Here is a 20,281-nt window from a genome sequence, read left to right as displayed (position 1 = left end):
CTGAGCCGAAGTCGGACGCTTAACCGACCAAACCACCCAGGCGCCCCCAATGAGGAACTTTCAAAAGGAATTTAAATAGTAGAAAAAATAAATATGACTGGCTTTTGAAAGACACCTTAGGTAGAAATGTGAATGATTTGATTGAAAAACACAAGAGGCAGATAGGAGGCTATTCTATAGTAGCCAAAGTCACAGGGACCTCAAACAAAGAAGCAGGGATGGGGCAGACAGAAGGTGATGGGTTTAAGAGGCAGGTGGCTGTACATATAAAAAACTTTTAAAATGACAAAACTTGGGGATTAGTTGGAAAAGTAGTGAGAGAGAGGGAAGTGTCATTAGAAGATATCTTTTAAGATGGGAAACAGAGGAGGGAACTCTGGTTTAAAAGTGCCTAGGAGACATTCAAATGGAGCTCTTTAGTAATCAGGCAGAGTACAGAAGGTCAAAAATTTAAGGCAGAAGCCAAGGCTTGAGGAATAGATGTAGATGCAACTTACAGAGAGGTGTTAAATGAAAATTTTTAGGTATATAAGATAATTTTGAGACTATCTATCAAGAGGAAATGAGGGTAGATCATGGAACAGCAAACAAGAATATTTTTCAGAGGAAGAATGGCAAAGAACAAAATTAAATGAGTGGTTAGAGAAGATGGAGGGAGTTCAGAAGAGGTAAGACTCAAGCAAAAGGGGGGTGTCAAAAAGAGGGTGCAGTTGGCAGCGTGGCTGTAGAAATGTTCAGGAGAGTAGAACCTAAGGGTTCATTAGGCTCATAGAGCAATTAGGAGTCTACTGATGTCACTCTTAATAAAGCAGCATCTTTAAGTTCAAAATCCACACTGCAAAGGATTAAAGAATGAAAAGGAAGTGATGAAGTGAGAGCAGGAAATGTGAGTTACTTTTGCAAAAGTTTGGAGGCAATAGGGAGGGAAAGAAAATGTGGGTGCTTTAGAAAGGCTGAGTTCAGGAGTTTGTTTTGTTTTTTTAAAATTTCTGACCTAACCAGTGGATGAAGTAGCCTTAAGAAAGGCAAACAAATTAACATCCGAGCAAGGTACAGAGGAGATGAGAAGGGATGGAGTCAGGAGAATAAATGTGGGGTTTGCCTCAGAAAGAAGTTAAGGGTTTGGATATTCAAATTGTGAAATACACGTGAATTAGAGAGCTATATATAATATAAATTAATTTTATTGGTGGTTTGTACTTGTTTATTGTTTTTCATTTTTTCAAAGGAGATTTTATGAAGTTTATTGTTATACACAGGATATACTATGATAAAGTTATTAGGTAAAGAAAACCAGGTAAGGGAAAATAAGGTTAGAGAAAATAAGATGAAGTCAGGGATAATGTTAGGCAAAACAAACGCCATCGTGGGCTCTTGCTGGAGGATAGCCAAAATTTGAAAATTGGTTCATAAATGCTTTGAAAGCAGAATCTGTATTTTCCAGTTCCCATAGCATCGAGAACAGTGATCAGTGCACAGTGGCTATTTTGTGAAATGTCTTCCCTTTATGGAATAATGCTTCCAATTACTGCACATTTTCCATATTTGGTTGTTAAGCTGAAAAATGGTAAGAAAAATACAAAGCGACCGGACAAGAGATGAATCATACTTACAATTTCATTATAAGTGGGGTCGGTACATTTTGGAACAGATTTTGTTTTCCTCCTACGAACTTCACTGGGATATGGTAAAAGATAAAATTCAACATGTGCACTGGGCGCAGAGCCATCTGGGAGATGCTGCAAAGGAAAATGGTTATAAATATTAATGCGTGTTGCTATCAAAGAAAACAAATACAGAGCTACTAAATATCGAGACCAAAGGCAGGATCAAAATTTATTACAGTACTGTTTACCAGAAAATAAGAGAACAATCAAAAGAAATTCATCATTGCTCAAAAATATTCCCAAAGCACAGTGTAAAAGAGTAAAATCATCGATCTTAAATTAAGTGTTGTGTCAGAGAACTATATTTAAAAGCTTATTAAATGTAATTTACTTTAGTTTTTTATGGTAGAAAATAAATTTGCAGTTCTGACAGAAATGGTCAAGAGATAAATATAAACCACAGGCAGAGATAGGAATTAAGTGCCTCAGGATACTGTCCACCACTTGAAAATTAAAAAATGCAAGTTTAACACATAAAATAAAAGGTAGCATTTAATGATAAGTATATGCATATTATGTAATATCACATTTTAAAGCAGAATGTAATTAATATATCAGTTAGACCTGCAACTTTAATATAGTTAAAAGATTTTAAGATAGTTATGATAATTTTATTATAAATTACCCTAAAATATATTGGATAACCCCTTTCAAACTATATTCTTTATTTTATTATTATTATTATTTTTTTATTTTGAGAGAGAGAAATATAGATTGAGCTGGGGAGGGTCAGAGAGAGAGGGAGACACAATCCCAGGCAGGCTCCACACCCTCAGTGCAGAGCCCAATGCCGGGCTTGAACTCAATCTGTGAGATTATGACCTGAGCCAAAATCAAGAGTTGCATGTGTAACTAACTGAGCCACCCAGGCACCCCTCAAACTGTGTTCTATGGAGTCTCTAAAGTTGCCTAAAATACTGCCTGATGGGTAGATTAATGTTGTTAAATATCTAGATCTTTGGACCCCCTGTCCCCAGGTCGTCCTAAGTGGCCTCCCAATTTCCTCCCTTCCCAGCTTCTCCATTCTGGCTGCAGAACTTCTCTCCTTCTTCTTTTCCACCTTTCCTTATTATGGATATTTTTATTTCTTAATAGTCATTTGAGGAATAAGTCCATTGTTTCAAAAACTTGGAAACTACCAAACTTCAAAGAAATGTGTTTCACCTTTATCATCTTGACCAAATGGAGAATAAATCATACTAGAACTCCAAATATCCAGTTTGATAAATGTTAGTTTGATAAATGTGTAATTTATATTTAAAGAGGATGATTTAAAAGTCTAATTTGAGAAATTAAATTCTTATTTGGTTGACTATATTCTAAATATTAAGTTGGTAATTTTCAACAAATACATTTTACTGTTCTGAATCACAATGACATTTATATGTTAACATCCAGTGCCCCAATGTCATTAGCTTTAATTGTATATCTTTCTTTGGCACTCAAAAAAAACATAGTGGAAAGTAAGAAAATATGACATATATTATAATAGTACTAATTTTTACTCAGTTCTAATTTACAGGGTGAAAATTACATTAGGAAAATTTTTTACTTTATTATTACTCACAAATTAGATATAATACATCTGGATACACCATATGTCAAAATGCTAAGATTGTCAAAATTGCTACTTCAGGTAGAGCTCAAGGTTTCTTTCCTCCATTGAAAACCTCCTGCAGGATAAAAATCTCTGAAATGTTTCAATGGGATAATGGAATCTTCGGTGATGCAGAAAGGAAGTGCTATTAATATTTGAGAGAGTGCTTTTACTTTTTTTGATTTGGTGTGGTTTGGTTTGGTAAGAAGGATGAAGGGAGAGTAATGTTTTGCTCTGTAATTCTCTCTTGTCTGCCATGGTGTTTGAGGATACTGCACCTATAATCACTGTATGCTCCAGCTTAGTGGTTAGAATCATGGTTCTGAAAATGGACTTTTTGATTGCAACCTGGGCCCCCAAATTTGCCAGCTATGTGGCTTTTGGCAGTCATCTTAACTTTTCAGTGGATCTGTTTCCTAACCTGTTGAAGGAGGATAAAGGTGATATACGTCTTATAGCATTTAAAAGACAAACCATGTAATGTGAAATGGAGTAAGACCTGATAAATGTTTGGTACTATTTTTATTTTCTATAAATTAAATTTAAATTAAACATAAATATACTATATGCACTGATTGCACAAGATATCCCTAATGTACTATGACATTTATGAGCAGAGTTCTTAATCTTGGCACTATTGACATTTGGGCCACATAATCCTTTGTTGTAGGAGGTTGTTCTGTGCATTGCAGATATTTTAACAGCATCACTGACCTCTACCCACCAGATTCCAATAGCACCATCCTTCCAGACATTGCTAAATATCATTTGGGGGACCAAATTAACCCTAACTAAGAACCGTTTAGATGACTCCCAAATAAAGAATCTCTAGTTCATCCTTAGAATCCAAGCATAGTGACCTGTGAATATTTCCATCCGGATATCTTCTTGGCACACTTATATAAAATCTAACCAAAATCTGTTGTCTATCCTTCCTTACACTCCCAAACAAAATTTTCGAGGTTGTTAAAGCTATATTAAAATAATACCATTTATTTTCTCTAGGGTCTCCCTTGTTACTGATTTTCAAATCCAAGCATAGTGAGATCAATATCCTCTATTTGCCCAAGTACATCCGCCACCACAGATCTTTATTTCCTAACTTATTGTAACTAGATTTTAATGACTTTTTTGGCCCAGTCTTTCCACTTCTTTCCTTCATTCATTCCATATATCAATGTTGTAATTAACTTTCCTGTAAAGCTGCTTTGATCATGTCACTTTCCTTCTCGGGGCATTTTCCCCCATTGCCTGAAGAATAAACTCCCAATCACAGATGGGGAAAGATATTTTGCATACCAGATTTCACCAAGCATTTAGCAACTAAAGGTTTGGGTTTCTGTTTCCAAGTTAATGTCCTTGACAAGGTCCTTGAATATCCTGAAGGTTTTAGGATAATAGAACAGAACAGGTTTCAATTTAAAATCGGAAGTGCATTAGATCTGAACAGCAGTGGACTTAGTATATCCTTAATAGCTTTCAATGCAGACATTGATTTCTCAGGTCTTTCAGAGATTCTTTTTGTTTTTTGTTTTGTTTTGTTTTCCAAAGCAGCTGTCCTATCAATATTATTATTTTTTCTTTCTTGTACTGTATCTTGATCCTTAAACATCACAGCTAATTTATTTAAAAAACTCTAATTGTGTTCTTATCAGTACTTCTCATTTCACCCTTTGCCCGGATGTTTATATGAATTAAATTTAACTTTGTTTTAAAATATATTTTTTAATGTTTTTATTTATTTTTGAGACAGAGAGAGACAGAGCATGAGTAGGGGAGGGGCAAAGAGAGAGGGAGGCACAGAATCTGAAGCAGGCTCTAGGCTCTGAGCTGCCAGCACAGAGCCCGACACGAAGCTCGAACTCACAGACTGTGAGATCATGACCTGAGCCGAAGTTGGACGCTTAACCGACTGAGCCACCCAGGCGCCCCTAAATTTAACTTTAAAAGTGATTAAATAACCTGTACTTGTCTAAATGCCTTAACCGAGGATTTTTACTCTGGTTGCAGTTTAGACCTTCACAAAGACTTAACACTTTTACCTGAAGAGTCATAAGGCTTGGAGATTCAGAGTGCTTAGTCTGATGCTCAGTCTAAGCAATGAGAAGTTTCCTTGTATCGCCCAGAGGATTTTCATATTCCCAGTGGATTGAAGTCAGGCAGTGTTACTACCACTTTCTTCTAGAATTCTGGCTAATATTGTTACTGTGCTAGAAGATGATGTAAAGTCATCTAAAATTAATTTTTGTTAATCATCCTAACTCTGGATTCTATAGATCCTAGATTTTCCTAAAATATTTTCTTTACATTTTTAAAAGTTTTGTATATGTTATCTCCCTTATGACATTAAAATTCCTTAAAAAGGAAACCCACGTCTTGCTGTTTTACACTTCTTCCACATTTCCCTTGGGCTTTGCTCCATTGGTTACTCTACTACTCTACTACCCTAACCCTACCCTCAGTTCCTTCATTCTAATCTTTTAATATGTCTCTGAATCTCCAATGAAAAATGTAAAATCCTCCCTTGAGATTTGGCTTCCCTTTACATTATTCTTTTCTTCCCTTTCATAGGTATGCCTTTCTTTCATAGCATTCCTAGAAATCCAGTCCCTAACACAGTGCTTGGCATATAGTGAATACTAAATAAATAGTTATCAAATGACTGAATGGATGAGGTATATATTTAAAAAAAATTTAATATTTATTTTTGAGAGAGAGAGAGACAGAGTGCAAGCAGGTGAGGGGTAAAAGAGAGAGGGAGACAGAATCACAAGCAGTCTCCAGGCTCTGAGCTGTCAGCACAGAGCCCAGGGCAGGGCTGGAATTTGTGAACTGTGAGATCATGACCTGAGCCGAAGTTGGATGCTCATCCGACTGGGCCACCCAGGTGCCCCTGCACACAACATTTAAAATGGATGCCTGGGTGGCTCAGTCAGTTAAGTATCCAACTCTTGATTTCAGCTGGGTCATGATCTCACAGTTTGTGAGTTTGAGCCCCGTGTCTGGCTCTGGGCAGGCAGCATGGAGCCTGCTTGGGATTCTGTCTCTCCATCTCTCTCTGCCCTACCTTACTCCCTCTCTCTCTCTCTCTCTCTCTCTCTCAAAATAAACTTCAAAAAAAAAAATAATAAATGGCTTTCAATGTAGGGCACCTGAGTCACTCAGTCAGTTAAGCATCTGAATCTTGATTTTGGCTCAGGTCATGATCTCAGGGTCATGATCTTATTGTCGTGAGATCCAGCCCCATGTTGACCCCTAGGTCAGGCTCAGTGCTGGGTGTGGAGCCCACTTGATTCTCTCTCTCCTTCTGCCTCTCCGCTGCTTGTGTTGTCTCTGTAAATAAATGAGTAAGTAAGTAAATAAATAAAATGGTTTTCAATGGTAGTTCTCTTGTCTCTGTGGTCAAAGAATAAAACTATATTGAAAAATGGTTAATTTATCAAAATTCAGGAAAAAAAAGTAAGCAGTAGCATGTTGGTATAAAAAGAAAGCACAATATAACCCATTTATTAAGTAAATAAAACCATTTCACATTGCAGGGTATGACAACCACCCTTTAGTATTTTCATAGAAGTGTATGGGGAAGAGACTTATTTTTCATGTATAGTAATAATAATCATAATAGCTATCACATAATGAGTATTTGCTTTATTTAAAACACTCTCTTAAAAAACCTTGAGGGGCGCCTGGGTGGCTGAGTCGGTTAAACATCCCATTTTGGCTCAGGTAATGATCTCACCATCCGTGAGTTCAAGCCCCGCATCAGGCTCTGTGCTGACAGCTCAGAGCCTGGAGCCTGCCTTGGATTCTGTGTCTCCCTCTCTCTCTGACCCTCCCCTGTTCATGCTCCGTCTCTCTCTGTCTCAAAAATAAATAAACATTAAAAAAAATTATAACAAAAACAAAAAACCTTGAGCCAGTATGATTGTCTTTATCTTATTGAAAATATTTTATTAAAACTTATGCTCTTAACCATTACCCTATATATTGAGTCTCTACAAAGAATGCAAAGGAAACTACCAGATTCAAATTAAGAGCTCTTCTACATCAAGTTTTATCAGAAATGTGATGAAGATAGATGGTTTAAAAATAACTTCTGTAGATTAATTCAAAGCTTAATTGTATTTAATAGGTTCTTATCTTTTTGATGAATAATTTATGAGAATTTTCCATCAAAATTTTTTTTAACTTAAATGTTTCCCATCATGTGATAATATAGGCTTTGGTAGAAATCAACTGCTGGTGATTAAAATATGATAGGACTATCAAAACCTGAGGTCTATGCCAGAAACAAAATAACATAATAAAAAAGCATTTTCCTCCTCTATGTGCCTGCCAGATTGCAGTACTGAAACCCAGGCTAGCTACTATGAAGAGGGTCTTTTTATAAAATGACAATGCACAACAAAAATACAAAAGTACAATAAAAGTGCTTGTGATATGTGGTTTGCTCAGTGCTTTGGTTAAAGAAATAGTGAAATGATCTTTCTAATCTTTCTGTGTGTTTTCGTTAATATAGAGTGGCATGATTTCAAGTCCTCATGAATTAAATTGGATAGTCTTCTGCTTCATTTCACACCAATTAAGCCTTTAATAGAATTCTTGTCACTAATAGGTGATTTTCAGTAATTTTTTAAACAATCAATTCAAAAATCAAACTACCATGTGTCTAACACTTTGGATAGTCTATAAGAGGTCACAGAAAAGTGATTGAAACAGTTTTTACTTTTAAAGAAATGACAAACTCATGGGCATGATCATCTTATTACATACCTATTAAAGATTTTTCATCCTCAACTTGATGCAGTTAACAACTAGACAGAAGTCACAGTCTAGTAGATAGAAACACTTTTCTGACTCAATAAATAGGAATTGAATTGCTTTTAATAATGCAGAGTTTTAATTAGAGCTACAGACCAGACTTTGCTACTGATTGTCTTGCAAAGTTTGGGAAGTTTTTCCATTTCTCAATCTTAATAACATATAAGAAGTAAGACTTTAAACCTCATTTCTTTTTAACAGTCTATTCAATAGAAAATGCTGAAGAATTGTTTATGAATTAAGTGGTAATTGAACTTTTTCTTCTTCTTTCTTTCTTTTTTTTTTTATAATTGCACTGAACCATTCTAAATGATTTCAAATCCTATAACCCTTAACTTCTATCCTCCAATGCTGAGAAAATTGTACAAATAAGAGACAGAGTACGTTTGTTAATGATAATTAAAGAACTGTGAAGAACAGATGAAACACTGGAATATTAGATTTATGATATTATACTTGATAGTATGAAAGATTTTTTGCAAAAAACCCAGAAACTAGTAATTCAGAGGGAAAGTAAAAGAGTTTCCTACTCGTATACCTCAAAAATATGCCTTGATTTTGTCCTAGTAAACAGTTTTATCATGATTTAAATAAAGATATTGATATATGATGGACAGTTGTCAATAATTGGAGTGTTTTGGGCAGTATGTTTGATTAGATAATCAGGAATGAGATGTGAAGGGCTGGAATGATGAACTATATCTAACAAGGTTAGAAACAAATAGACTCAATGCCAAGTTCTCCTTTTGGTCCTGAAAACATCATTCTGAAAATCCAGGATATGAAACACTTGGCTTACGAGCAGCACTTGGAAAAACTTTACAAAAATTGTATGTGACTATTGGTTCAATATATCTATGAGCCAGAGATTGCTAGCTACAACCTACAGTATGGTCCTTTATCACCTGTCTGTCTATCTATCATCATCATCTATCTTCATCTATCATATCTGTGTTTCATCTATCTATAGCAAATATACAAGAAACTTTAAATGTAAAGAGATGAAAGGTTAAAGGTAAAAGGATGGAAAAGATATACTACGCCAACCTTAATCAAAAGAAAACTGGAAAACATATAAATATCTGACAAAGTATATTTGACAGCAAAAAATACTACCATAAATAAAAAAGTTCATTTCATAATAAAGGAGTCAATTAATCAAGAAGACATAATCTTAAATGTTCATGTAACATTATACCAATGCACAATTATTGTTAAAAGATTTTAACATCCCTCTGTTAATAATTCATAGAACTAGTATACAGAAAATCAGTAAGGCTATAGAGGAAAAAAATAGGGGGAAATGAGTGTCTTATAGGCAGCATATAATTGGATCATGTTTTTTTTGTTTTGTTTTGTTTTGTTTTGTTTTGTTTTGTTTTGTTTTCTTTTACCCATCCAGCCACTCTATGCCTTTTGATTGGAGAATTTAAACCATTTACATGGAGAATAATTATTGACGGCTAAAGACTTAACTAATGTCATTAATTGTTTTCTGGCTGTTTTTTTAGTTCTATCATCCTTTTCTTCCTCTCTTGCTGCCTTCTTTTGTGAACTGGTGATTTTATGTAGTGGTATGCTTTGCTTTCTCTTCCCGTCATCTTTTGTGAATTTACTGCAGGTTTTTGCTTTGTGGTTACCATGGGGCTTGCATAAAACATCTTAGGTTTACTAGTCTATATATGCTGATAAATTTACTTCAATCACATACAAAAACCCTACCCTTTATTCCCCCATTTTTTTATGTTATTGAAGTCACAATTTACCCCTTTTATACTGTTTATTCATTAACAAATTTTTGTCACTGTAGTTATTTTTAATACTCTTGTCTTTTAACCTTTATACTAGAGTTAAATGGTTAGTAGTCCACCATATTACACTATTAGGATACTCTTACTTTGATTGTATACTTATTTTTGCCATGGGTTGTATATTTTCATATGTATTTATATTATCTGTTAGTATCATTTCATTTTAGCTTGAAAAATTCCTTTTAGCATTTCTTGTAAGGCAGGTCCAGCAGTGATGAACCCCTTCAGCTTTCATTTATCGTTCAGCTTTTATTTGTCTGGAAAAGTCTTTATCCCTTCGTCATTTCTGAAGGACAGCTTTGCCAGGTAAAGTGTTCTTTGCTGGCATTTATTTTAGTTCACTACTTTGAATATATCATTCCATTCCCCCCTGGCCTATAAGGTTTTTGCTGAGAAATCTGCTGAAAACCTTATAGAAGTTTGCTTATGTTACAAGCTTTTTTCCCTTTTAAAATTCCCTCTTTGTCTTTGATTTTTGATAGTTTTATTATAATGTATTTTGAAGAGGATCTCTTTAAGTAGTTTGTTTCGGGGAACTATGAGTTTCATGAACTTAGATATCCAAATATCCTTCCGGATTTGGAAAGTGCTCAATCATTATTTCTTTAAATATGCTTTCTGTCCCTTCTCCCTTTCTTCTTCTTCTGGAACTCCAATAATTCAGAGTTCTTGTTATGGTATTCTAAGATCACATAGGCTTTCTTCACTCTTTTTTTTTTTTTCATTTTCTTTTTCTTTTTTTGTTCTCTACTGACTGGATAATTTCAAAGTTCATGTCCTCTATCTCACAGATTCTTCTTTTGCTTGATCCATTCTGTTGGTGATGCTCTCTGTTGGATTTTTCTTTTCATTTATAATATTCGTCAGTTCCAAAATTTGTTTGCTTCTTTTTAAAACATTTTTATCTCTCTGATAAACTCTTATTTTGTTCATATATCATTTTCCTGATTTCGTTCAATTGTCTTTCTATGTTTTCTGTAGCTCACTGAGTTTCCTTTAAAAGTCTATTTGAATTCTTTATATCAAGCAAATCACATAATCTCCAGGTCTTTGAGTTTGGTTAGTAAAAGATTATTGTGATCCTTTGGTGGTGTCATGTTACCTTGATTTTTCATGTTCCTTGAACTTTTGCATCGCTGTCTTCAAATTTGAAGTAGTTGTTACCTCCTCCAGTCTTTACTAACACCCCACTTCAAAGTGTTCAAACTTATCTTTTTCTTTGCCTTACAACAGTGTGATGAAATGTCTCCTTTGCAAACCTGGACTTCTACAAAGGCTCTTTTATCTGTGGAATGTTCTCTAAGACAGTGGTTTCTAGGAGCTCCCTGACTATAGCTAAGAGGGGCTGGAAGCAGTTCATGAGCCACTACAATGTCATCAGCAGGGACTGAGGACTGAGTGTCTATTATCTGATGTATGGGTGCCTGGATCCCTTGGTGTATGGTGTTAGATCCCATAGCTCTCACAAACATAACTTTTGTCTGTGAATGGATGCTGAATTTTTGTTGTTGGGTGAGAGATGTCTTTTGCATGATGCTAATATGACTCTTAAGTTGATTACAGAAAAGCCAGGAAGAAACCAGATTAAGAGGATCAATGTCAGGACTCTAGCTTATGTTTTGTTTGTTTGTTTGTTTGTTTGTTTCAGTTAGAATGAAGAATTCAGGGAGATTTGGATAAAGAATAGCAATTAGGGTATAAGCTTGTCAGTAAAGAACAGAGAGTGATTAAATAAAATTTGTATAATGTGGTGACCTGTACATTGATGGTTATGTCAGCTGGAGATATGGTTAAGTGTCCAGAGTTGTTGAGTATTTAGAGAAATAATCCTCAGCAGGAAATCACTTTATTTTTTGAATTTTTAAAATTTTAATAATACATTTATTTAATATATATATATATATATATATATATATATATATAATCATTTGAACATGTAATCTACATAAAAATTGAAATTTATTTTCAGGAATAGAATTTAGTGATTAATCACTTACATATAACACCCACTGCTTATCCCAACAAGTGTCCTCCTTAATGCCCCTTACCCCTTTAGCTCTTACCCCCACCAACACCCCACCAGCGATCCTCAATACATTCTCTGTGTTTAAGCCTCTTATGGTTTGTCTCCCTCTCTGTTTTTATACTGAAATCACTTCATTTTTAAGTGAGACAGACTATTTAGGTCAAATATTTGTCACCTGACTATTCTCAGTTTAGTATTAAGTATTATAGATAGCAGAATTCACAGAGAAAAGCTATTCATTTATGAATGTAGCTTAAATTTAACTGCTCTGCATTGTGACTGTTTTCACAGTGGTATACACTTAAATGAATATTCACTTATTTAACAAACATGTATTAAGGGCATATTATTGTGTTAGGCATTGCAGAATATACAAAATATATTTCCCACAGTTTCTTCCAATAAGTATATTGTCAATACAATTGAAACTACAGGATAAACCAAAATGATAAAGGTTTTAAGAAATGAGATAAGGCAGTGAATATCAAATGGGTGGTGTAAACAGTAAGTGTAAGGAGGTCAAAGGACAGAAGAATTACCAGGAACAAGAGTGATCTGGGAGATTCAGAAAGGATGAGGTTTGAGGTGAGCCTGGATGTTAGAAGGTAAATAGAAGGGAAGAGGAAGTATGATATACTTTGCTAGAATGACTGGAGCGTGTTTGATAAACAATTAGTAAACCATCTAGAATATAATACATGTTTTCTGTTGGGGAGGGTGGATATAAAGGCAGGTAGAGCTAAATTGTGTAGTACCTTAAATATTAGGCTAAGGAATTTGAGATTTACAAAGATTCTGTTAGCATTTTTATTGATATGTTAAAAATAGAATTTTAGGATGTTTTATGCAGAATGGATTAAGAAAGTAGAACACAAGGACAGGAATATCATAACAATCAAAATAGTCCATAAGTGAATTAATAGAGACTATAGAATAGGATTTTGGCAAAAATAAAAGTAACAGTAAACTAAAAGGATTTTCTGATGATTATATATAGCAGTACTGGAATAAGTTAAAATATGGAAAATAAATTACAAGGAAATTTTGACCAGGGGTTACTTGAGGTTGGTGCAACAATTTTTTTAAATAAGCAGTCAAGAGTGAGAGTTGATTTCAGTGAAAAGTAGAGAGCTATAATTTAGCACTGTTGAGTTTCAGGAGATGGCAAGATATCAGAGTGCAAATGTCCATCAGGCAGTTGAAAATATGTAAATTGGGTTCAGAGATATATTTAAAGTAGAGATATAAATTTAGGAGTAATTCACATAATCTTCAAAGCCTCAAGACTGGATGGATTTTTTTTAGGAAATCAATTTGAAGAGTTAAAGCCATGAATACTGGAAAATCTTCACATTTAAGGGTTAAAGGTGAAGCCAGCATTTATTAAGCCGCTACGTACATTAGTTTAAATTTGTAAATGCTGGGGTGTCTGGATGGCTCAGTTGGTTAAGTGTCCAACTTCCACGCAGGTCATGATCTCATTGTTTATGAGTTTGAGCCCTGCGTAGGGCTCTGTGCTGATAGCTCAGAGCCTGGAGCCTGCTTCGGATTCTGTCTCTCTCTCTCTCTCTGCCCCTCCACCACTCATGCACACACATATACACACATACTCTGTCTCTGTCAAATATAAATGAACGAAAAAGAATTAAAAATAAATAAATACATTTGTAAATGCTAAGGAAGCCTCAGAAAGAGTGCTGTCAAAGAAGTGTAGAGAATATATGGACAGTGAAGTTTCACTTTGTGAACAGTAAAGTTCACAAAGGAAGGACTAGTTAAAAATATTGATGATGGAAAGAGATGAGTTATTATTAGCATATTATTTATCATAGGTTTAAGAACAATTTATGTTTTTTTTCATTAAGAAGTAATTGGTAATCTTCGAGGGTCAGTGTTTACTAACCCTGAAAAATCATGGAACAATGAAATATCTCTATCTGGGCCAGCTCCTCTCCACTATCCACTGCTTTGCCTCATATTCTCTGAAATGGGAGATCAATGTCATAATGGGCCAGCTCTAGAAGAGTAATTTTTTATTAATGAAATATAAGCCAAATACAATCAATGGGATAATTATTATTAGAAAATTATCCTTTGTCAAGAAATTGACACTTATTTAGATTGAAGTGCATTTAGGATAGAACAATGACATATCTCTTTCAAAAATCTAGATTAAAAATATTGGATTGGGTTAGTCAGAGGAGTTAGCCAAGTTATTCTTAAAAGGATATACAAGGGGCGCCTGGGTGGCTCAGTAGGTTGAGCATCCAACTTCGGCTCAGGTCATGATCTTGTGGTTTGTGAGTTCAAGTCCTGTGTGGGTCTCTGTGCTGACAGCTCAGAGTCTAGAGCCTGTATCAGATTCTGTGTCTCCCTCTTTCTTCCCCTCCCCTGCTTGCACTGTCTGTCTCTCTCTCAAAAATATATAAACATTTAAAAAAAATAAAAATAAAAAATAAAAGGATACACAGAACATTGTTATCTTTGTATGTCAAACATTGTCATCACCTGTACTTTATTTTCACAACCCTATTTTGTCAACTTTACTAAATCTAAGTGTTGTATCTTCTACACCAACAGGCCCTTCAATTTGTTTGGTACCAAGTACAGAACTGGAATTGTATGTAGAGTGCCATTTTGAGGTGTAATTAACCATTTGAGTGGTTCATGGACTACTTGTCCATGGAAGATATGGAAGAATTGTATGATCTATGAGGCCAGGAGAATATATATTTTAAAAATAAGAACTTCCAAGCTACACATACACATTAAAAATGTAAGAAAAATTTTAAATAGAAAATAAAATGCAATAAGATGTGTGTGTGTGTGTTTAGCCTGGGGTTCTTACTGATGTGTTTGAGTCTATTTCTTTCTCTCCTGTTATTTTTTTTTATATTGATTTCAGTGCATTAAAGTCCAAATGTGTATGTGTTTTGAAATCTAGTATCCAATTTCTAATGTTTAAGCAAATCCAACAATAAAAGGGACACATTTAAATCTTCTCTATTTTTTATATTTTGTCTTACAGCTAAATTTGGGCTAATAATAATAGGAAAGGAAAGAGAAAGTAAAATAAAGGAAAAGAGAATAAAGGGAGAAAGTGAGGAGAGGGGGAAGAAAAGAAATGAGAACAAAGTTTTATCCTTCTGCTTTTGAAACAAATTCTTTTATTCTTGGAGAACTAGATATGGTGAGAAGACATGTTTAGGGCTATAAATGATGAGGTCAAGGTTTTACACCAGTATTGCCTCTCTAGATACATCTGTCTTCTCATAGAATGAGACAAGTCCCATCATTTCTGTTCCTTCATCCCTTCTGAGCATATGGCTAGGAGATCTAATACCATAAATATTCACAGCAAGATGAAACAGAACTTTTAATTAATTACTATAAGTTGCTTATTGAATAATAAGGCTACAGAAGTCTTTTTTAACTGAAGTATAGTTGGATCACAGTGTTACATTAGCTTCAGGTGTACAACATAGTGATTCAACAAGTCTATATGTTACACTATGCTCACCACAAGTGTGACTACCATCTGTCACCATACAATGCTATTACAATTACAATACCATTGGCTATATTCTCTATGCTATACCTTTTATTCTCAGGACTTATTCATTCTGTAACTGGGAGCCTGTATCTCCCACTTCCCTTCACTCACTTTGCCCATCCTCCTACTCTCCTCCCTCTGGCAACAATATAGTTTGTTCTCTATATTTATGGGTCTCTTTCTGCTTTTGTTTGTTTATTTGTTTTTTTTTTTTAGATTCCTCATATAAGTAAAATCATATACTATTTGTCTTTCTCTGGCTGACTTATTTCACTCAGCATTATACCCTCTAGGTCTATCCATGTTGTCACAAATGGCAAGATCTCATCCTTTTAAAATGGCTGAATAATATTCCATTATAGAGACAGAGGTAGAGACAGAGATAGAGATCAAGATAGAGATTGAGATAGAGATAGAGATGATAGAGATAGAGACAGAGATATACCACATCTTCTTTATCCACTCATCTGTCAAGGGACACATGAGTTGTGTCCATATCTTGGCTACTATAAATAATGTCACAAATATAGGGGTGCATATATCTTTTCCAGTTAGGGTTTTCACCTTCTTTTGGTAAATATCCAGTAGTGAAATTACTGGAAAATATGGTATTTCTGTTTTTAGTTTTTGGAGGAACCTCCACACTGTTTTCCACAGGAGCTGCACTGATTTACATTCCCATCAACAACAACACACAAGGGTTCCCTTTTGTCCACATTGTCATCCTGTTTTCATATCACAGCTATTCTGCCCTATTTCGTGTCTTATTAAAGGATTAAACAGCATTCCATCTGAGGTGTGTCCTGCTTTCCCTGATATTACTTGCACCTCATTTGAAATCATATCATTTTGCTATAGTGTAAGAGTCTCTGAGAGTGTGAGCACATTCAATATCAGAAGAGAGTCTGGAATCTTTATTGATTACTTTTAGAGCCTACTAGAATGCACATATTCTGGAGCAAGTAAATGAAAACAGTCTGGAAATGAGGCAGACTAGGGGAATTCATGAGACCAGGGAGAGACACTGCAGACATTGCAATTCATAGAGAGACATGAAGATATCAGTGGAAAAGAGCATTTTCTAGTGGGCTACTTGGGAAAATGCTAGAAAGATTTTTAAAAATGTCCTAAATTCAAATGATTTTTATATATGTCTCTGTTATATAAACTGAAACATTATTTTTAAAAGTCTTTGCCAACCTTCCAAATAACTGCATTACTTTGTCAGTCTCTGTTCACTAGAATAAATCACATTGGGCTGCTTTAAAAGGGAAAAAATTTAGCAAATTTTGTTTTAGCTTGTGAATTCACAGGAGGGACGTAATTCTTAGAGCAAAGCTTCAAAGATTTAATATAAGATAAACAATTCTTTTCATCAAACTTAATATTAAATATAACAGAGCTGCAGGCAGAATAATTCACTTTAACATGAAAATAAAATGAAGCACGACTTCAGTCTGATTACTTTGGCATGTGAAAATACTAAAGGCTCGGGGCGCCTGGGTGGCTCAGTCGGTTAAGCGTCCGACTTCGGCTCAGGTCATGATCTCGCGGTATGTGAGTTCAAGCCCCGCATCGGGCTCTGTGCTGACTGCTCAGAGCCTGGAGCCTGTTTCAGATTCTGTGTCTCCCTCTCTCTCTGACCCTCCCCCGTTCGTGCTCTGTCTCTCTCTGTCTCAAAAATAAATAAACGTTAAAAAAATTAAAAAAAAAAAAAAAAAAAAAAAAGAAAATACTAAAGGCTCAGAAACTAAATAACAATTAGTTAAAACTTGAAATAAGCAAAGAAAATATGTTGAGAATTTATAGATAGATTTTCCTGTCATTTATATTATAGTGTTATCTCTGTCCTCAGATAAGCAGAAGAAATAAAAGAGTCATTTAAAAGTAGCTCTGAAAAATGCAAGGCATGAGAACTTTGTTTTCATGGTTTTTGGTAGGTGAACAAGATCGTAATTCTTAGTTGTTTATATCAGAAATAATTTGACATTCTTTTATTTAACAAAGTATTCATTGAGCATCTACTATGTACTTGACACTGTTTTAGCCCTTGGAGTAATAGCAGTGATATAGGGCCGTGGAGACAAAAAGTTAGAAAAGGAAGTTTGGAAGTGGCAACAGGTAGTGGTTTTGCAGCTTTACATATGGGAGTCAGAGAGGACCTCACTGAAAAGGTGGCAGTAAGACTTAGTCCTTCAGGATATGTGAGACTGAGCCATGAACCTGGGAAAAAACATTCCAGATGACATGAATAACAGGTACAAATGTCCTGGGGCAGAAACATGCTTATCATATTTAAGGAACAGGAAGGAACACACTGAGGCTGGAGTGGAGTGATTGAGGGAGTCTGTCGAGATGAGGTTGGGGAGATCAAGGAGGCCAGATCAGTAGTAGGGCTTCATAGATCATTAATAAGTACTATGCCTTTCATTATAAGTGATATGAGTGAGACCTTACCCTCAGAAGGATATGAGAGAAGAATGACAAGATCTGACTTTTATTATCAAAGGAATATTCTGGCTCCTAGGTTAGGAAAAGATTAGGAAGAAATACAAGTAGAAGCAGGGAGACCCATTAAGAGACTACAGCAGTGGGGTGCCTGGGTGGCTTAGTTGGTTAAGTGTCCTACTTCAGCCTAGGTCATGATCTCACCATTCCCAAGTTTGAGCCCTGCATCAGGCTCTGTGCCAACAGCTCAGAGCCTGGAGACTGTTGCAGATTCTGGGTCTTCCTCTCTCTCTCTGCCCCTCCCCCACTTGAACTCTGTCTCTTGCTCTCAAAAATAAATAAACATTAAAAAAGTTAAAAAGAGAGACTACAGCAGTGATTTAGGTGGGAGATGATGGTGGCTTGAACCATTTATGGTAGCAGTGAAGGGCAAAGGAGTGCAATTCTGGATTTGTTTTGAAAGCAGAGCTGACAGAATTTGCAGATAAATTGGTTGTAGTTTGTGAGAAATGTCAAAATGACACCAGGGACTTGGAGTAAATAGTAGGATAAAGTTTCTATTTCCTGTTATGGGAAAGTTTGCAAAAGGAGCAATAATCAGGAGGCAATAAGCAGAAGTTTGATTTGGTGTATCTTAAGTTTGCAATGCCTATTCAATTTCTACTAGAGTCGTTGAGCAGTTAGTTATACATAAGCCTCTGGATTTCAGGGACAGTTCCAAGATGAGTTATAAATATGGAAGAGAAAGACATGTAAATGATATTTAACATCACAGGGCTGGAAGTAGAAAAGAGAAGAGGTGTAGGAATGAATTTCAGGGCAATGCTAAGGGATCGGGGAGAAGAGACGAACCAGCAGGTAGACTGAGAAGTCAGATTGCAAGAAGTATTATTTCATTATTAATAAGAGGACATTGGCATAGGCTCTAGGGGCCCTAGATGGCTTTTTACTCCTTATAGGATGCACCTGGTCATTTGCCACGTACCTATCACTTGACCTAAGTCTTTAATTCTAGCTCTTGCTCACTTTCTCCCCTCCCTTCATGCCTGCATCACATTCGTTTTGAATATTCTTATTGTTAGTGTAACTTCATCTCACTATAAAATGCATTTTTGAAAACTGTCAAAAGTAATTTGGATATTTATCCGGTGAATAAAATGGGTGACCAAATTGGTTAATACTGCTTTTGATCAAATATTAGGCATGACTATTGAGTAATATCACCAAGTTTACTGTGTGGTTTATAGGCCAGATCTAAAAGCAATGTCAATAGGCGTGTTCTAAAACGTTTTGATCAATGACATTATTGGAATAAATATATAATTTCCAGGAGGACTATTTTCAGTTAACAGTCATATAGCATATACATATGTAAGTGCTGTTAACTTGATTAACACCATTTCTTAACATTCTCTTTATCACATACATTTATATAGATGCTTAAAGTCTATGAACATGCATATAGCCATAAACAGTGCCTAATTGAATCTTCATTTCCCAGACTAAGAATTTCTTAAACAACTCCTATTCTCATTTAAGATGATTATCTGATCAAAAGCAATTGAAAATAATTATTTTAATGACTAAAGTTCTACAGAAACACATCTAATAATATTTGCCCAGCTATTACAAAAATTGCTGATTACAAAACCACAGACTTACAAATAAGCATCCTTGGATAGCTGGCTAATTCTAAGTTTGTAAAGGATGTATCCCCTGCAAATTATGCCAACTATTTGTTCACTGAACAGACATTTGTTAAATTCTAGTATGTTCCAGATCACATCACAATGAAGAGTTTGCTCTTTTAAGTCTTTCCAAGCACATCCTGAGAGATTTATATGCATAAGGGATAGAGCCAAAATAGGGCTACTGACTTTCTCTATAGTCTCCTAGGGAGTTTTACCATATGAAGGACCTGCTTTGAGTAGACTAGAGGAAGACTGGAGAAGTGGCAAGGCTTAGAGTTACCTCCTTCTGGTTACTGCACCCAGACTCAGACCATGAATCAATTACACTGTGACGCAGAATGCTCCCTCCCTTACTCAATGTCAATGGTCCAATTGCTATTCATACCTCTGACTTGACCCATCTTCAGAGAGGAATAGGGTATAATGGAATAGCTTGCAGTTGTTTTTAGAGGCTAACTACCATTGTTGTCCTATGTTCTGGTATATAAAGATGGGTTTCCTGTCCTCAAAATAATATTATGTTTTGAGGGGAAAGATATATCTCTGAGTAATTACATCAGAACATAATAACTGTTTGGGGGGTATGAAACTCAATGTACTCAATGGGCATCTGGGGAGAAAGCCTTAGAGTTGCTGGCTTCACAGAGAAAGTGTTGGCATTATTCAA

At 35.3% G+C, this 20,281-nt stretch overlaps 1 protein-coding gene across 4 annotated transcripts in view; it reads right to left on the bottom strand.

Annotated features, from left to right (window-relative positions):
- The window catches only part of PIK3C2G (phosphatidylinositol-4-phosphate 3-kinase catalytic subunit type 2 gamma), a 352,007-nt gene that overhangs the window by 7,852 nt on the left and 323,874 nt on the right, over positions 1 to 20,281 (bottom strand). For all 4 annotated transcript variants that reach the window (XM_042991840.1, XM_042991839.1, XM_007072860.3 and 1 more), the window contains one exon: positions 1,614 to 1,739. In XM_042991840.1, the coding sequence (XP_042847774.1) occupies positions 1,614 to 1,739 (126 nt within the window). The remainder of the gene's footprint in view (positions 1 to 1,613; positions 1,740 to 20,281) is intronic.

The sequence above is a fragment of the Panthera tigris genome, chromosome B4, assembly GCF_018350195.1.
Source record: "Panthera tigris isolate Pti1 chromosome B4, P.tigris_Pti1_mat1.1, whole genome shotgun sequence".
NCBI lineage: Eukaryota > Metazoa > Chordata > Mammalia > Carnivora > Felidae > Panthera > Panthera tigris.
The sequence above is the reverse complement of the archived record's forward strand: the minus strand, read 5'-3'. Positions and strand labels throughout refer to the sequence as shown.